The sequence below is a fragment of the Mustela putorius genome, unplaced genomic scaffold (assembly GCF_011764305.1).
Source record: "Mustela putorius furo isolate JIRA1106 unplaced genomic scaffold, ASM1176430v1.1 tig00003962_pilon_pilon_pilon, whole genome shotgun sequence".
Classification (NCBI taxonomy): Eukaryota; Metazoa; Chordata; class Mammalia; order Carnivora; family Mustelidae; genus Mustela; species Mustela putorius.
In genome coordinates, this window is record NW_025422106.1 from 11535699 (window position 1) to 11555686 (window position 19988).

The window sequence follows — 19988 nt, forward strand, 5'->3', positions numbered from 1 at the left end:
AGGCTCCCTGCGAAGCAGAGAGCCTGACTCAGGGCTTGATCCCAGGACCCTGGGATCATGACCTGAGTTGAAGGCAGAGGCTTTAACCCACTGAGCCACCCAGGCACCCCCAACTACCAGTAATTTATTTGGAAAATTGTTTTCACGTTCCCAGACTCAAAAAATAACTTTTCTTAGGTTTTTCTGATACCTTAGGACAGATGTTGCTAATGAATGCACAAAGTAAATCAAGATAGAGCACAGATACCCTAAGAGAGACATAGCTCAAAGTGATGGAAGCTTGATGCTGAGTATCGTTCCCAGGGGAAGGAGCTTGGTGATGCTGCTCGCCCTGCCTCGGTGTACTCTTGCTTCGGTGATGTTTCTGTGCAAAACAAATGCTGAATACTGTATCTTTTCACTTTTTTTTAGAAAAGTGAAAATCCCCCCCCCCTTTTTTTTTAAGATTTTTAAATTTATTTGACAGATAGAGACACAGTGAGAGAGGGAACACAAGCAGACAAGTGGGAGAAGGAAAAGCAGGCTTCCCGCTGAGCAGGGAGGGAGCCTTATGCAGGGCTGGGATCATGACCTGAGCTGAAGGCAGATGCTTAAAGACTGAGCCACCCAGGCACCCCTCTCTTTGGATTTCTTTCTTTCTTTCTTTTTTTTTTAATATTTATTTATTTTACAGAGAGAGAGAGAGACCACAATGAGGCAGAGAGGCAGGCAGAGAGAGGAGGAAGCAGGTTCCCTGCTGAGCAGAGAGCCCGATGTTGGGGCTCGATCCCAGGACCCTGAGATCATGACCTGAGCTGAAGGCAGAGGTTTAACCCACTGAGCCACCCAGGTGCCCCTGGATTTCTTATGGTTAGCAAAAACAGGTACTAATGTAGGTCTTTCATAAAAGCAAAGTGGCATAATAGGAACTCTTGAAAAGCAGGGGATACCTGTACTCTATAAACCATTGCTCTTTGAGAGGATTTTCTGGGAAGATGAAAATGCTCATTCTGTATGCATGTAACAGCAGTTGCATGGCTGTTGAGCACTTGAAAAATAGTTAATGCTGTGAAGGAAGTGAATGTCTAATTTTAATTTAATTTTTAAAAGCTGTGTGTGTGTGGGGTGCCTGGGTGGCTCAGTGGGTTAAAGCCTCTACCTTTGGCTTAGGTCATGATCCCAGGGTCCTGGGATCGAGCCCCACATCAGGCTCTCTGCTCAGCAGGGAGCCTGCTTCCCCCTCTCTCTCTGCCTGCCTCTCTGCCTACTTGTGATCTCTGTCAAATAAATAATAAATAAAATCTTAAAAAAAAAAAAAAGCTGAGTGTGTGCCTAATGGCTGCAGAATTGAATGGTGCACCTCTAACCAAAAAGTCTTGATACAAATAAATATCCCAGTTGCTAGACCTTAAACACTTGGTAGTCTGTAAAGTGTATTCTGCATGTTGGGGATGCCAGTTAGTCATATATTTCAGTTAATTACCAATTTAAATTCCTGTTTAGATTTTTCCAAGATGCCCGATGTGAGATAATACATGGGGAAACCACTGTGGCTTCAGGGAAGGGAAACTAGAAGAAAGTGATGTCTAGAAACTAGAAGAAAGTCATGTCATCCAGTTTGTGCCTAATTGAAACCTAGATGGAGCACAGATTTCTCCTTTGTAGACAAACAAAAATTTTAGGGTGTTATCACTGCAGGGGGAATAGCCAGCCTTTTCTTTCTCAGTTTTCTTATGGAACTGATGCCTTTTTCAGAGTAGGTATCTTTTCTCATTGCTTTTTATAGAAGTTCTTTATCACTGTCAGCTTGCAGTAGTATCTGTCATATTTCTGGGGGGAAGATCTGTATTGGAAGAATATTTAAAATAACTCTTTCTGAAGAATTTGGGGATGGGAGGTGCCTGATAATCTTTTACTGTATTCAGTCAACCTTAAACAGTCTTTCTGTACTTTAAAATTACTATCCTTCATTTTGAGGCAAGGGAAACAAAAGTAAAAATAAGTGATTGGGAGTACATCAAAATAAAAAGCTTCCTGCATAGCAGAGGAAGCAGTCAACAAGACTAAAAGACAGCTTACTGAATGGGAAAAGATATTTGTAAATGACATATCCAATAAGGGGTTAGTGTCCAGAATATATCAAGAATTTATACAACTCAATGCTTATAGGGTTGAATAAATGTCTTTTGGCTTTAGGGTAGTATAAAAAAAAAACCAGACCCCAAATTTATACAACTCAATACCCAAAGAGCAAATAATCCAATCAAAAAACAGGCAGAATACATGAACACATATTTATCCAAAAAAGATGTACAAAATGGCCAACAGACAAATGAAAAGATGCTCAACATCACTCACCATCAGGGAAATCAAAACCGCAGTGAGATACCACCTCACACTGTCAGAATGGGTAAAATAAAAAACACAAACAGCCAAGTGTTGGTGAGGATGTGGAGAAAAAGGAACCTTGTGATCTGTTGGTTAGAATTAACATATGATCCTGTAATTGCACTATTTACCCAAAGAGTAAGAAAACAGTAATCCAAAAGGATATATGCACCCACATGTTTGTAGCAGCATTACTTATAATAGCCAAGATAGGACACCTGGGTGGCTCAGTGGATAAAGCATCTGCTTTTGGCTCATCATGATCCGAGAGTTGTGATCGAGTTCCACATCCGGCTCCTTGCTCAGCAGGGAGCCTGCTTCTTCCTCTGCCTCACCTCCCCCTGCTTGGGCTGCCTCTCTCTGATAAATAAAATTAAAAAAAAAAAAAAAATGCAGGGGCGCCTGGGTGGCTCAGTGGGTTAAAGCCTCTGCCTTTGGCTCAGGTCATGGTCTCAGGGTCCTGGATCGAGCCCTGCATTGGGCTCTCTGCTCAGCAGGGAGCCTGCTTCCCCCCACTCTCTCTGCCTGCTTCTCTGACTACTTGTGATCTCTGTCTGTCAAATAAATAAAATCTTAAAAAAAAAAAAAAGGAATGCAGCCAGTTTAAAATATATATATATATATGTATATGTATACATATATATATGTATATGTATATATATGGAAGCAGCCCAGGTGTCCATTGACAGATGAATGGATAAAGAAGATGGGGGGGGGATGTGTGTGTGTGTAGATACATATACACATATCCAGACTCTTAACTACAGAGAACAAACAGATGGTTGCCAGAGGGGAGGTTTGTGGGGGAATGGGTGAAATAGGCAAAAGGAATTAAAAGTACACTTATCTTGGGGCGCCTGGGTGGCTCAGTCACTTAAGTGTCCAACACTTGGTTTCAGCTTGGGTCATGGTCTCAGGGTCCTGGGATTGAGCCCCATGTCAGGTTCCACTCAGCAGGGGTCTGCTCAAGGATCCCCCCACTGCCGTTTGCTCACTTACTCTTAAATAAGTAAATCTTTAAATAAAGAGTGCATTTAATGAGCACTGAGTAATGTATAGAGTTGTTGTACTATATTGTACACCTGAACCCAGTATAACACTATGTTAACTAAACCGGAATTAAAATTAAAAAAAAAGAAAAAAATTACTATCCCTCAAAACATGGAATCTTTTCTATAGGTCACTGTTTAATCCAAAAGAATTAGTACTATTTTTAGCCTTAAAAGCCATCCTTGAGTAAAGCAACACCTATTATTAGCAGACTAGTATAGTTATAATTTTCAGTCATTTGACCTGATTACTGGGTTTTATTTTTTACCATTCCTATATTTTCTTTATGATTTTAAATCTTTTCTCATAATTTTTGTCTGTTTCCTATAAAACCAGAAATGGTAATTGTATATTTGCCACTTTCCTAAAGATGTAAACATTGAGTTATTTATTAAGTATCTCACACTCTTTTGATTAAATATATTCTAGAGAGGCAACAGTGGTCGGAAAAAAATCAAAAATACCAGACTCAATCTTTCTTTTTTTTTAATTATTTTATTTTATTTTTAAAGATTTTATTTATTTTTCTTGACAGACAGAAATCACAAGTAGGCAGAGAGGCGGGCAGAGAGAGAGGGGGAAGCAGGCTCCCGTTGAGCAGAGAGCCGGATGCAGGGCTCGATCCCAGGACCCTGGGATCATGACCTGAGCCGAAGGCAGAGGCTTTAACCCACTGAGCCACCCAGGCGCCCCCAGACTCAATCTTTCTAAACTTCTGATTTCTCATGTGTTAAACTGGAATAATTATCTAAAAAAATATTAATAATATTACCTCATTCATAGAGTTATTGTGAAGACTAGATAAAATAATGAAAGTAAAGCACTTAGTATAGTTTCTGGCATATAGTAAGTACTCAGTAAATGTTTATCACCACTACTGATATTGCTGCTGTTAGTATGGTGGTTTTTTTTTCTTTTCTTTTCTTTCTTTTTTTTTTTTTTTTTTAAGATTTTATTTATTTATTTGACAGAAAGAGACACAGTGAGAGAGGGAACACAAGCAAGGAGAGTGGGAGAGGGAGATGCAGGCTTCGCGCTGAGCAAGGAGCCTGATGTAGGCTTGATCCTAGAACACTGGGATCATGACCTGAGCCACCCAGGCACCCCTCTTTTTTTTTTTTTTAAGGTTTTATTTATTTGACAGAGTACAAGCAGAAAGAGTAGCAGTCGGAAAGAGAGGGAGAAGCAGACTCCTCGCTGAGCTGGGACCCGAATATGGGGCTCGATCCCAGGACCTTGGGATCATGACCTGAGCCAAAGGCAGACGCTTAACCGACTGAGCGACCCAGGCGCCCTGGTTTCTATTGGCTTATCCAAAACTTAAATTTTGTTTATTTATTTATTTATTTTAAAGATTTTATTTATTTATTTGACAGACAGAGATCACAAGTAGTCAGAGAGGCAGGCAGGGAGAGAGAGGAGCCTGACTTGGGGCTCGATCCCAAGACCCTGGGATCATGACCTGTGCCAAAGGCAGAGGCTTTAACCCACTGAGCCACCCAGGCGCCCCTATTTATTTATTTTTAAAGATTTTATTTGTTTACTTGACAGAGCGTGCTCAAGGGAAACAGCAGGCAGAGGGAGAGGGAGAAGCAGGTGACATGGGACTCAATCCCAGGACCCTGAGATCATGACCTGAGCTAAAGGCAGATGTTTAACTGACTGAGTCACCTAGGCACCCATCCAAAACTTACATTTTTTGAAGTAAGGTTTTTCCAGTGCTCTCAGTTACGAAGTTATTATGTGGTCTCTTTATACTCTTGTGTATTTATTATCTGTGATATTTTTATTTTCCCATTTTCACAATTGCTCTTGTCTGTTAAAAATGATTATATTCAATGGAATCATGTTTTCAGATAACTTATAGGCAAATTTAAAAATTTATCAGAAATTGGGGCGCCTGGGTGGCTCAGTGGGTTAAGCCTCTACCTTTGGCTCAGATCATGATCCCAGGGGCCTGGGATGGAGTCCCGCATGGGGCTCTCTGCTCAGCAGGGAGCCTGCTTCTCTTCATCTCTCTCTCTGTCTGTCTCTCTGCCTATTTGTGATCTCTCTCTCTGTCAAATAAATAAAAAATCTTTAAAAAAAAAATAAAAAAATAAAAAAAATAAAAATTTATCAGAAAAGTTTTCATTACCTAAATATATTTTTTTGGGGGCGCCTGGGTGGTTCAGTTGGTTTAGGGGCTGCCTTCAGCTCAGGTCATGATCCCAGGGTCCTGGGATGGAGCCCCGCATCAGGCTCTCTGCTCAGCGGAGAGCCTGCTTCTCCCTCTCCCTCTGCCTGCCACTCTGGTTACTTGTGCTCTCTCTCTCTGTCAATTAAATAAATAAAATCTAAATATTTTTTTCTTTAAGTTGTATTCAGAACACTAAAATCACAGAACTATTTCCTTGGTAATTTTGGGGAGAGATTCACCTAATTTTCTCACTCTTTTTTTTAGGTACTTTTAACTAATCAGATGACAACGAAGATTGATAGAAATCAGGCCTTGCTTGTTCCTGCATTGGGTGGGTAATCAGAGAAGCATTTTTTTTTTTCCACCCCCCCCACCATCCCCCACCCCCAGCCTACTGCTCCCAATTCCCAGAGAAGCATTTTTATTAAGTTTTTTATTTATTTAAGTAATCTCCACAACCAATGTGGGGCTTGAACTCACGATCCCAAAATTAAGAATCACATGCTCTTTCAACAGAGCCACACAGATGCCCCAGATAAGCATTATTAACTTAGCACATTTTTTCTATCTCTTTCATGTGATGCTTGTTCAGTACTAGAAGTTCCATGAAAGCAGAGATTGTTTCTGATTATTTGGTGATAAGTCTTATTTCTTTGAAGATTTTATTTATTTATTTGACAGAGAGAGACACAGCGAGAGAGGGAAGACAAGCAGGGAGAGTAGATGAGGGAGAAGCCGGCTTTCCACCAAGTAGGGAGCCCAATGCGGGACTCGATCCCAGGACCCTGGGAGCGTGACCTGAGCCGAAGGCAGAGGCTTTAACCCACTGAGCCACCCAGGCACCCCTTCAGAAAGTCTTAAGCAGGGCACCTGGGTGGCTCAGTGGGTTAAGCTGCTGCCTTCGGCTCAGGTCATGATCTCGTGTCCTGGGATCGAGTCCCGCATCGGGCTCTCTGCTCGGCAGGGAGCCTGCTTCCTCCTCTCTCTCTCTATGCCTGCCTCTCTGCCTACTTGTGATCTCTCTCTGTCAAATAAATAAATAAAATCTTTAAAAAAAAAAAAAAAGAAAGTCTTAAGCAGGAGGAAGGGTGAATCCATTTAAATACAGATCACACTACAGTAAACAGACTTATGACTTACTTTTTTAAAAAAAGATTTTATTTATTTATTTGACAGAGAGATCACAAGTAGGCAAAGAGGCAGGCAGAGAGAGGGGGGGAAGCACACTCCCCACTGAGCAGACACCCGATGTGGGGCTCATCCCAGGACCCTGAGATCATGACCTGAGCCGAAAAATGAGTCTTAACTCACTGAGCTACCCAGGCGCCCCCCTTATGGTTCTTTCTAACTTCAGTCATGGTTTTGTTAGGACACAGTGCTTCAAGATTTTTTTTACTAAATTCTTCAAGAATATTCTGTCGAGGGCGCCTGGGTGGCTCAGTGGGTTAAAGCCTCTGCCTTCAGCTCAGGTCATGATCCCAGGGTCCTGGGATGGAGTCCCGCGTCGTCGGGCTCTGTGCTCAGCAGGGAGCCTGCTTCCCTTCCTCTCTCTCTCTGCCTGCCTTTCTGCCCACTTGTGATCTCCATCTGTCAAATAAATAAATAAAAATCTTAAAAAAAAAAAAAGAATATTCTGTCGAAGTTTATGCTTTTCTTCTGGTAGCCAGCAATAGGTCTGATGATACAGAAGATTGACAAAATGTTGACTCAAACTATAAAGTTTTCTGAAAGCAAGTAAAGGATAATGATCTTCAGTATTTCCACGGCTAGGTAAAAATCTGTTAATCTCAGGATGTTACCCATGTGTACAAGGGTTTTGAAAGTGTAAGTATATTCTCATGTTAAATTAGGTAAAGTAAAACTCTTTTGGTCAGAGGCATTCTGAGAGACTTAATAACCTTGTCAGTAAGGCAATATACAGTTGTTCTGTTTTTGTTCCCACTAGGGGAAAGTTGGGGACATGCTGCTACAATACGGCTAATCTTTCATTGGGACCAAAAGCAAAGGTCAGTATAGAAACAAGTTAATTATTCTGAATATTGGGTTAATTACACTAAACATTTATATTTTCTTTGATCTACTGCAGTGGGTGAAATCTATAGTGTCTCATGAATGAAAGCTTTTGTTGCCTTGTCCTCTGTCACCTAGAGAAAACATAGAAACATGTTGTTAAACTGCACATTTAGCTAACATAGGAAATTCTTTGGAATATTTAAATGATGGGGTACACCTGAAATGAGTAGGTGGCCAAGGAATGCTACCTTCTAAAGCTCTTTGAAATCAAGTACCATTTATTAGCCTTGCAGAAGGAGGTGGGTACTCTGTGTTCCTAGAAGGGATTGAAAGAAGAATAAAATTAGGACAAAGGAAAACTTGTGAGGTTAGCTTTAGGACTAATTTATGTGGAAAATAGGATGGCTTTTCATAGTTGCTTAGTATATTTCTTGTACGAAATTGTGTCTATTTTTGTTTTCTTTTGTATTTTGCTATCCTACTTTTGTTACCCAGTTACTTACCTGCCTTTCACAAGTATTGTTCTTTAAAATAAAACTATGACAGCATGAAACCTTTGTATTTGTTTTTAAAGCTGCTGAGCAAGTGAACAAACCAGCTTTCATTTTCTTTAAAACAGGCAAATGAAAGCTGTGGAGTCTTTTATTCTACACTTCTAGAAATGTCAGATTTATGCCAGCCCCTCTGCTTTGAGATTAATTTGTATAACTGAAAGCAGTTGGTTTGGAAATACTGTAATGAAAGGAGGAAATTGAGAAAGCATGTGGGCAAAGATGGAAAAAAGGGTTACTTAAATATGTATCAGGTCTGGTCAGTGAAATTGTCTTAGTTTTTGCCTACATTTATTTTTGTTCTTCTCCAAACTGAAACAAAAAATCATGCCTGACCAAATTAGGTTTTCCTTACTCTGAGCTCATGCAGAATTTATTACACTTATATACATCTTTTGAAACCAATTCTTGTGGTTTATGTCTCTTTTAAAAATAACATTTCTGTGGGGCACCTAGGTCACTCAGTTGGTTGAGTGTCTGCCTTCAGCTTGGGTCATGGACCTGAGATCCTGGGATTAACCCCTGCATCAGGCTCTCCCTCTGTCTACTTATCTGCCTGCCTGTGCGCACTCTCTTTGGCAAATAAATAAATAAAATCTTAAAAAAAAAAAAATTCCAAGGAGCTCAGGTAACTTTTTTTTTTTTTTTCCGTAACACATAGTGCTTTACAATTAACTTCCATTCCCCAGTTCTGTAAATAAGTCATTGTATTCTGGATCACAAAAGGAATTCTTTCCTCAGCAACAAACCCTTTGGCAATAGTTCTCCAGATGAGAATCTTTTGAACATACTGCTTATACTTTCCCAGATTTAGGTTTTCTGTAAAGTGCACCCCACTGTGTAAATGTTTTTAGGGATTCTCCTTGAATGAGTATATAGTAGCAGTCCACTCTTACTCTACTATTAAATATTCACTAATAGAGATACATCTAAAATACAAAAATATGAGCAAACCAAGATGTTTCATCTTTTAATGCATTCATCAGAAAATGTTTGCCTTTGTCAAATTCTAGAAGTTAGCTTTGGTTAAGGTACCCATGTGATCAGAAAATTAAGCTCATTTTTTAAGCATTAACCATTTTATGACTTTCAGCTTCTTACTCATCCTTTCCAAGAAATTGGAGAATGGTGTTGAATATTGAATTAGATAGTTGTTTTTTTTTTTTAAGATTCTATTTATTTTTTTGAGAGAAGATGGAGTACAAGTGGGGAGGAGAGGGAGAGGCAAGCTCCCTGTGAACATGGAGCCTGATGTGGGGCTCCGTCCCAGGACCCCACGATCATGACCTGAGGTAAAGGCAGACACGTAATCAACACCCAAATTCCCTGAATTAGATGGATGTAGGGGATCTCTGTTCCCATAAGTTTTTTCTATATCCCAAACTATCATTTTAGGACTGCTTGCTTGTGATAGGTATTTCACTGGGCAGTTTATATATAATATTTCATATAATCCCTTTAATAACTCTTTGAAGGATCTATACCTACATGAGAAGACCAAGTCTGCCCAGAAAGATTAAGGGTAATTAATAGCTACCATTTATTGAAATTTTATTAACTGTCCTTTATTGTGTTAAGCAGTGTGTGTGTGTGTGTGTGTGTGTATTTAATTTTATTTTCCAAATAACTATGAAATAAGTAGTAATATCCACATTTTATAGCTGACTCTATAATAGTCTGTTTCTTTTACTGTAATTGCTTTTTCTACAATGTAATTACAGTATTATGTTGATTGCCAGCAAATCTGGAAGTATAGCTCTTATCTTCCTTTTTAGGTAAAATCCTTTTCTCTAAACTGTTTCCCCCCCCAAGCTGGGGATATATGATAAGTAATGTGCATACTTTATTATAATCAAAATAAGTTGACCTCATTTAATAGAATTAAATAGTTTTATTCTTCATTGTTTGAAACCAGTTATCTTAAAAAAAAAAAAGAAACCAGTTATCTTTAAGTCATTAGAGTTGCATGAAATCTTGTATGTGTTCCGGAATTTAGTTTATCTTGAAAGGACAAAAATAGAAATTCACACTGGGGAAAAATAGTTATAAAAATGAAACTTCCAGTTTGAGCAGAAAACTAAAAATCTTGATTAGCCAAATTTATATTGAGAATTGAACCTTAGTGTCCTATATTATACTCCAGTCCCCATCTTTCACCAAAACACCTGACTTTTACCCTTTGACTAACAATGAAATGACATTCCAGCAGTTATTCAAATAAGTACTTTTGTCTCTGTCCTGTATATTGTGCGGGTTTTCCTCCAGTTAGCATATTCATGATAATACGAGGCTGAGATTGTTCAGAATTATATCATTCTTTTCCAAGAAGATCTGGTGATAGAGTGGAGTAATATATCAACACCCCCACACAGTGTTTCATATGTGTGCTCAGCTTTAGAGCACAAATTGTGCTTCTGTCTTATTTCTTCCTGACCCAAACTGTGTAGTTCAGCCATATGTTAAGCTTCATCTCAGCTGGGGCCATGAGCCAAGTGATTCTTTGGTTTAGTTTTTTGTTTAAAAAGATTTCTTGAGATGCAGATATGACATAAAATTATTTTATTTTTACTTAGGAATTTGAGGAAATTTTTCAACCTGAATTTTTAATGACCACTTGACTTTAGGATTTTTAATAAACACGTAAAAGCTTGAAAGCTTGTTTACTTTTTTTTTTCTTCAAGATTTTATTTATTTGACAGAGAGAGAATAAGCACAAGTAGGGGAGCAGCAGACAGAGGGAGAGGGAGAAGCAGGCTCCCTGCTGAGTTAGGAGCCCGGTGTGGGACTCGATCCCAGGATCCTGGGATCATGAGCCAAGCTAAAGGCAGACACCTAACAACTGAGCCACCCAGATGCCCCAAAAACTTATTTATTTTTTAATAATTTTCTCAAAATTCAGATGTATTGGGTATCTTTTTGGATATATAGTGATATTATAAGGTGGTTTAGATACTAATTTTTCAGGTTAGCTAATTTTTGTTTTATTGAATCAGAGTGATGTTTTGTAATAAGGTAGGCTAAAATGAGCTATTCCTCTATTTTTCTGTTATATATATTTATTTTTTTAACTTTTATTTATTTGAAAAAATATTTTTTAAGTAATTTCAGCTTGAAGTGGAGCTCCTCCAACTTACAACTTGGAGATCAAGAGTCACATGTTCTACCAACTGAGCCAGCCAAGCGCCCCATTTTATCTGTTATATTTTGTATTAAAGATAGAATTAACACTAAAGCATTGTAAAAATTTATAATCTCCATCCCTAACACAAGTATTCTTATATTACATATTACACAGCAGTTACTTCATTTTTGCCTACAGTTGCAATTATAGAATATATGACATTTTGGATTCTGTTGTTTTTGTCCAAAAGTATAAACCTAAAACAGTAAACTAATGGACTGTGATCTCTGATTGCTTCTCTGCCTTTTTTTTTTTAAGAGTTTATTTATTTATTTGACAGATATTACAACTAGGCAGAGAGACAGACCGGGGGGGCGTGGGGAAGCAGGCTCCCCGCTGAGCAGAGAGCTCGATGTGGGGCTCTATCCCAGGACCCTGGGATCATGACCTGAGCCAAAGGCAGAGGCTTTAACCCACTGAGCCACCCGGGCACCTGTTCTCTTTTTTTATTTTGAAGATTGATTTATTCATTTGAGAGAGAGAAAGTGAATGTGCACTAGGAGGGAAGGGCAGAGGGAGAAGGAGTGGGAGAGAGTCTCAACCAGGCTCAGCGCTCAGTGGGGCTTGAACCCAGGACCCTGAGATCATGACCTAAGCCAAAATCAAGAGTCAGATACTTAACAAATGGCACCACCAGGCACCGCTGATTGCTTCTCTTTTGAATTGTGTCTGAGCAGAGGGGCAATTTCAAACTTTGAAGAGTAACATATAATGAACCAATGCGTCCTTCTGAATTGTCTTTGAAAACAAATCAGAAACTGCTCCTGCCTCTGTTGTGGAGCAGTCTTCCAGGATCCCTCTGCAAATGGGCTCTGTGGCCTAGTATCCTGATCCCTGCACCCATGATAATGTGTTGAGGCCCATGAGGGGTTACTGCCAAGGTTTCCACCAGCCCACAAGCGACTACATGGCAGCCATCTCCTCCAGCAGCTCGCTTGTGGCCACCTGTTACCAGTGTGTCCTGGGTTCCACTTCTGGTAACATCTCCTGTGCAAGTGCAGCCATCCCTCGCCACCCTGGTCTTGCCAAGGCTGATTCAGGTTATTGGTGGGCAAGGTTCTTTTTTGGGAAGTCCACTCTCCCATTCATGGCTATAGTGTTGGAGTCTCCAGAAGGTTCAGAATCTCCTCAGGCCTCCAGTAGCATAATCACCTGTGACTCAGCTCTGGAAGCCTTGAGGAAGCAGCCTCGTGGCCAGCCTGGAAAAACCAACACTGGGCCCCAATCCTGAGTAGCCATACCAGCCACCAGGCTCATTGAGAAGGTGCTAGGCTCATCAGAGTTCTTCTCCTTCCCTCCCATAAACTAGGCAGTCTACAGCAAGCAGAAGCAGTGGGTTCTTTTATATCAGAACAGCAAAACACCAAAAGGGAATTTGAGAGAACCCTACTGTTTACTGTCCAAGCCACACTCAAGCCTTCCTGACACCCTGTAACCATGTGCCTTGAACCAAGTAGAAAACAAACTCCAAGCAGCCAGTAAAAATAAATCAGCATTACATTGTATGTAAGAAGGTGATTCTTTTAGCTCTGAGAGTTTATGATTTTTCTCTAAGTTAGAATCTGCATTTTGTGCAGTTACATCATTGTTTTTTGTGGTAGGGAGAGGGACATGGTATGTTTTTTTTGTTTGTTTGTTTTTGTTTTTTTCATTTAAATTCAATTAGCCATGATATAGTACATCATTAGTTTCAGATGTAGTGTTCAACAATCCATCAGTTGCATATAACACCCAGTGCTCCTCATGTATGTCAGTTTTTTAAAATTGATAAATTGTGGGGTGCCTGGCTGGCTTAGTCAGTAGATCATACAACTCTTGATCTTGGGGCTGTGAGTTCAAGCGCCAGGTTGGGTATAGAGCCTACTTTAAAACACTTTTTAAAAATTAAACTGTAGTAAATTATACATATGATAAAATGTTTTGTTGTTTAAGTGTACAGTTTAGTGACATGAAGTACATTCACATTATTGTGCAGTCGTCACCACCATCCATCTCCTGAACTTTTTCATCTTCCCCAACTGAAACTGCTTCCATTAAACACTAACTGCTATTCTTCCCTCCCCCGGTCTATGGCAACCACCATTCTACCTTCTATGAATTTGAGTACTCTAAGCACCTCATGTAAGTGGAGTGATGCAATATTTATCCTGTTGTGCCTGGCATTTTTTCACTTAGCATAGTTTTCAATGTTCACTGTACATCGTGACAAGAACTTTCTTTTCCAAGACTAAATAAGATCCCATTATATGTAAAAACTACATTTTGTTTATCCATCTGTCAGACATTTAGGTTGCTTCTGTCTTTTGGCTATTGTGAATAAGTTATATCAATTTTAGAGTAATTTTGAAAAGCACTTAAAAAGCTTTTGCTTAGGTGGCACCTGAGTGGTTCAGTCAGTTAAGCACCCAACTCGTGGTTTCAGCTCAGGTCCTGATCTCAGGGTTGTGGGATTGAGCTCCACAATCCCTGTGGGGCTCTGTGCTCTGTCTGGCTCTGTGCTCAGTTCAGAGGTTGCTTCTCCCCCTGCTCTCTCTCCCTCTCTCTCTCTCAAATAAGATATACAAATAAAAATCTTTTTTAAAAAAGTTTTTTGCAGGACGCCTGGGTGACTCAGTTGGTTAAGTGGCTGCCTTCAGCTCAGGTCATGATCCCAGCGTCCTGGGATCGAGTCCCGCATCAGGCTCCTTGCTCGCAGGGAGCCTGCTTCTCCCTCTGCCACTCTCTGCCTGTGCTCACTCTCTCTCTCTCTGACAAATAAATAAATAAAATCTTAAAAAAAAAAAAAAAGGTTTTTTTGCATAGGCCATCTTGCTGGCTGAGTCTGTAGAGTATAAGCCTCTTGATCTTGGGGACATGAGTTCGAGACCCATGTTGGACATAGAGATTACTTAATTTAAAAAATTTTTAAAAAATAATTTAATAAAATTTTTTGCTTATATTTGTTGCTTTTACAATATTTGAGCAAGCTTAATAAGAGCTTAGAATTTTATATCTAACTACTTTCAGCTTTCAATTTTATATTACTTTGTAGAGAACACAATAAGATTCTACCTAAACAGACCTTGTTCTGTCATGAAGATGATTCTCTGGATATAATCATTTTGAACGAATCTGTCTTCCTTGCTTATTTGTATTAGTATGATATAAGACTATGTACTCCTCATTTATATCCCAAGAAATTGTCTAATACTTCTGTCGTGACAAGTAACACAATTACTGTATAAAGTCGGAAAAACAAAACAAACAAAAATAATCTTTATCTTGTAGTAACAACTTTTTGATTGTAGTCTTCTAGTAATTTTTCTATATATGTTGATTTACATACTCATAAATGTGGGCTCACACAGCGTAACTTTTACTTAATATATTATTAACATTTTCTTATATTGTTAAATTTTTTTTCCATATCTTCTGCAGCATCAATAGTATTTTGTCATGTAGAAATTTATTTGAATTACTCATTGGACATTTAGGTTGCTTTAAAATTCCACTTATATAAACAACTCTTGTTATTATATGTAATAATTATTATATGCATACATATAGTTATTGATTAAAGGAATCTTTTTGATATTTCTTTGCTTTCTGTGTCCTTAGGGAAGGAAACAATAGAATTGTAGTGAAAAATTTTAAATGTAAATTATTATATCAGTCATTTGAACTAACTAAGATCATGTGTTTGTGTATATTTATTCTTTTTCTCTATGCAGGTTGGCAACATTGTACAAATCACCAAGCCAGAAGGAATCTACAGTACTGTTTCAAATCACAGTCAGTATTATTTGATTAGAGTGGGGTTTTGGTGTTGGTGGGCAGTAATTATCTGAAGAGAGCATTTACAAATTGCTTCTGTTAACTTCTGTAGGCAGCAAGCATATTTGAGGACAGCTTTCGATGCTTAGAACATTATCCTCAAAATAGTATATATACAGAATATTCCGGTGACAATTGTACTGAAATTTATTCTTAAGAACAGAGGAAATACTTATTTGTAGGCTAGTGTGTTCCATGCCATATGTAATGTCAGGATATTAAAAATTTTTAAAGTGAAAGTTGTTAAAGATTTTCCAAGAAAAAATACTAACATTACCCATTTTAGTCTGTAGATATTATAGCTCTGTCATAGCCACCAAATATATCCTGCTTTAAAATGTTAATTTTCCTATAATTTAAAATCATAGAACACACTTTTTTGGCTGAAATATGCATATTTATCAGTAGTATTGAGCCAGATATATTCTTGGCATCTTATTTTTAAGACAAAAACAGAAATAAAAAGAAATTCTGAAACTGAATTATCAACTCAGTCTTTGTACTGCTTAGGTGCATTTAAAGTATCCTAATTGGAAAACTAAATTTTGAGTATTTAATTATGAAAATAAATTTGTAAAGCACCTAAGTAATTAGTACATGTTACTTCCTTTTACTCTTCAATAGAGTCACTATAAAGTTCATTAAGATTTTCTTTTGGAGTGTATTTTTATAATGCACTGTTACTTCCGTGTGTGTATGTATAAACAATATATAAATAAATAAGTACAGATATAAAATACTCTAGATCTGAAATACTCTAGTACAGCTTTGGCTTGGACACCAATTCAAGAGGTTTAACCTCTGCATTTGCAGTGCTTCATAACTTCTGTCTCAAGAATAAAGCTCTTTTATCAATAACTTAAAAATATTTCGAAAACCAATTGTTATTTTAGATGTTCTTAAACCATACTTGTATATTTTTTCATCTTCTAGCCTCAGGGATTTAGAGATGCTGTTGTATCTTCTTTGCAAACAGAAGGTTCACTGAATTTCCGGAAACGGTCACGAGAATCAGAAGAACAGGAATCCAAAGACTAGTCTTAAAGTATACATATGTGTTGATGCTGTGAGATGTAATATATACAAGTAGTAGACTCTTTATTTTAAAATATAAACACATACTGTGGCATATATGAATCAAGAGCATATGAAGTGAATGTGAAAAACATTAAATGAGTATGATTCTCTGAATTTTTCTAAAGCAGTTCTACAATTATATTTTGCCCTGTTTTCACTTTTAGTAACAGCAGAGATAATGCAGGTATTGTATTTTTGCAAGTGTGGAAAGCTGATCTCATGTAGCCAATCTGAATTTACCATTCAGATTGTTTTTGCCTTTTTCTTTGCTAGTTGCCGAGAAAATCCTAGGAAGAAAAGGTTTGTTTTTCTTTGTTTTTTTCACATTCCTATTGGGTTTTTCTCTTTAAATGTAGATTTTTTTTTTTTAAAGATTTTATATATTTGAGAGAGAGAGAGTGAGAGAGGGTACACAAGCAGGGGGTAGTGGGAGAGGGAGAAGCTGGCTTCCCGTGGAGCAGGAAGTTCTGGGCTAGATCCCAGGACCCTGGGATCTTGACCTGAGCCAAAGGCAGACACTTAACAACTGAGCCACCCAACTGTCCCTAAATGTAGTTTTGATAATTCTTAAAAATGACCTGGTTGTGAGCCATCTCTTAGTTGACATCATGGCCGCCCTCAGACCTTTGGTGAACCCCAATACCGTTAAAAAGAGAATCAAGAAGTTCATCCAGCACCAGGCAGACTGATATATCAAAATTAAGCACAATGGCGAAAACCCAGAGTCATTGACAATAGGGTGCACAGAAGCGAGGGCTAGATCTTGATGCCCAAAACTGGTTACAGGAGCAACAAGAAAACAAAGCACATGCTGCCCAGTGGTTTCTCAAGTTCCTGGTCCACAGTGTCAAGGAGCTTGAAGTGCTGCTGATGTGTAGCAAATCTTACTGTGTGGAGATTGCTCACAGTATATCCTCCAAGAACCACAAAGCCACTGGAAAGAGCAATCCTGCTGGCCATCAGAGTCACCAGTCCCAATGCCAGGCTGCGCAGCCAAGAAAAAGAATAGACAGTTTATGTGCATGTCGTATTTGTGTTCATAAAACTACAAAAAAAGAAAAAGGCTTGTTTTTAGTATTATAAAGAAAAGCCAGCACCATGAGTCAGCATATTATTGTATTTAGTTTTAATGGTAGGATACAAATTTTAGTAGTGACCCCCATCCTAATTTAGTGACCCTAATCCCCAAATCCTAAACCATTTATTTATTTTTTATGTTACTTTATGTTAAGGGAAGGACTTGGAGCTGTTACCTTATCTAGAAATTGTCTAGAATGTTCATCTTCCAGAATACTCAAGTTGATAATTATTTATTTCTACATTTTGGAAACATGGTGTGATCCATTCTAGAATTCTAGATGTATTGACATTTTCCTTTGAATATTCTTAAAACTTGGAATAAATTAAGAATTTGGATTCTTGAGTAGTTTTAAAATTATCTAAAATTTTGGCACCTGATTCTTCTTAGTACTTCTCCATTCATTCACAAAATTTACTGTGGTTTTCAGTGGAAGAAAATTATTTAAATAATTCAATATCATATACTGTGACAACCATGTTCTCCAGATTTTAGTGATACTTGGTATTTCCAGTCCCAGACTGACCATTAAATGAATAAAATTTTAAAAATATAATGATTCTGTAATTGATTATATATAGAATAACCATAGTTTTCCAGGACTTTTTTTTTTTTTTAAAGATTTTATTTATTTGTCAGAGAGAGAGCACGCAAGCACAGGCAGAGAGAGTGGCAGGCAGAGTCAGAGGGAGAAGCAGGCTCCCTGCGGAGCAAGGAGCCCAAAGTGGGACTCGATCCTAGGAGGCCGGGATCATGACCTGAGCCGAAGGCAGCTGCTTAACCAACTGAGCCACCCAGGCGTCCCTTCCAGGACTTTTTTGAGAATGAAGTTAGACACTGCTAACAGTTACAGCAGGAGAGTGGACATAAATCAGGGCCATCCCAGGCAAATCAGGTATTTGGTCATCCAATTATATAAAACTAATTTCAAATTACTACTTTAGTGAAGAATGACTGGTTGTAATTATTTTTGAGGTCTTTAAGGCATATATTTTTATTATCAATGCAGGCATTATTTTAAAAATTACCCATCATTTTATATTCTCTCTGCTCAGATCATAAAATCAAGAGAGTGAGGGGGTTATAAGTGATAAATACCAGTGTTTCTAGGCTTCAGAACTATAGAAATCTCATAAAGCATCATAACACTACTTTAAAGAACTATAGGACCCAGAATATAGATAAAGCCAAGTGTATTTCTTTTTGTTTGCAATTCTTTTTAGGTAAACTATATAAAATAGCCTTTCAGGGCATCTGGTGGTTTAGTTGGTTAAGCATCTGCCTTCGGCTCAGGTCATGATCCCTGGGTTTCAGGATCAATCGGCCTGTATTTCAGCACTCCACTCAGTGGGGAGTCTACCTCTCCCTCTCGCCTTTCCCCTTTCCTCCTACCCTCTCTCAAATACATAAAATCTTTAAAATAGCCTTTCAAAGTTGTTACTATTGCTAAGAAGATCATTATTTTCCTGGTTATACACTTAAATCTTAGTCTGCTTGGGCTGCAATAACAAAATATCATAAATTTAAGCAACAACATTTTCGAACAGTGTTAGAGACTGGAAGTCCCAGATCATTGTGCCAGCATGGTGTGGTTCCAATGAAGCTTGTAGATGGCCGTCTACTTATTCTGTGCTCACAAGGCCTTTCCTTGGTGAATGTGCATGGAGAGAGATCTTTCTTCATCTTCTTAAAAAGCCACCAGTCCTATCAGATTAGGACTTCACCTTTATGACCTCATTTAACATTAGTTATCTTCTAAAAGCCCTATCTCCAAATACAGTCACACTGAAGTTTTAGAGCTTCAACATGAATTTTGGGAAGAGAATGCAGTCTGTAGAAATTCAGGAAATTTGGGGGCACCTGGGTAGCTCAGCCAGTTAGGTGTCTGCATTCAGGTTGGGTCATGATCTCAGGGTCCTGGGATCAAGCCCCATGTCAGGCTCTCTGCTCAGTGGGGAATCTTCTGCTCCCTCTGCTTCTCTCCCTTCTCATGCTCTCTCTCTCAGATAAATAAAAATCTTTTAAAAAATTGTTACTTGCTTTTTAAAGAGCCAAATATATATCCTCTTGTGCTCTTCATAATTTTTTATGATCGTTTTTAATGGTTGTGCATAATTTTAAATTTCTTTTTGGAGTTTGTTATTACTATATTTTTTAGTGTTATAAACAGTGCTTTTAATAAGCATAGAAGTTCCTTTTTAAAAGAAATGGAAATTATATTAATTTTCCATTGTTTTGGTAAAAAAATTACCACAGATTTAGTAGCTTAAAAGAACACACATTTATTATCTTACGGTTCTGGAGTCTGAAATCAGTTTCACAGGGCTAAAATCAAGGCATCAGCAAGCCTGCATTCCTTCTGTAGGGTGTAGGGAAAATCCATTTTCTTGCCATTTCTAGCTTCTAGAAGCTGCCTGCATTCTTTGGCTCATAGCCCATCTTCAAAGTCAGAGTGTAGCATCTTCCAGTCTCTCTCTGTTTCCAGTCTGATTCAATTGCCTTTTTCCAAATCTGTTTCCTGCCTTCCTTTTATAAGGACACTTGTGATTACACTTAGGGCTCAGTCAGAATATCCCTATCTCAAGGCTGTTACTCACATCTGCAGAGTCCCTTTTGGCATGTAAATTAGCATTCACAAATTCCAGGATTAGGTTGTAAATGTTTGGGGGAACCCATTAT

General features: G+C 38.3%; 1 protein-coding gene across 5 annotated transcripts in view; it reads left to right on the forward strand.

Moving 5' to 3' along the window:
- Nucleotides 1-16345, forward strand: part of RAD51C (RAD51 paralog C) — a 39978-nt gene extending 23633 nt beyond the window's left edge. For 2 of the 5 annotated variants that reach the window (XM_045069971.1, XM_045069974.1), the window contains 4 exons: nucleotides 5861-5927; nucleotides 7542-7602; nucleotides 15052-15112; nucleotides 16088-16345. In XM_045069971.1, the coding sequence (XP_044925906.1) occupies nucleotides 5861-5927; nucleotides 7542-7602; nucleotides 15052-15112; nucleotides 16088-16192 (294 nt within the window). In that variant the 3' untranslated portion in view covers nucleotides 16193-16345. Of the gene's footprint in view, nucleotides 1-5860; nucleotides 5928-7541; nucleotides 7603-9635; nucleotides 9683-15051; nucleotides 15113-16087 lie in introns of all 5 variants that reach the window. The other 3 variants (XM_045069972.1, XM_045069973.1, XM_004747276.3) reach the window with 3 other exon arrangements.
- The last annotated feature ends 3643 nt before the right edge of the window (nucleotides 16346-19988 follow it).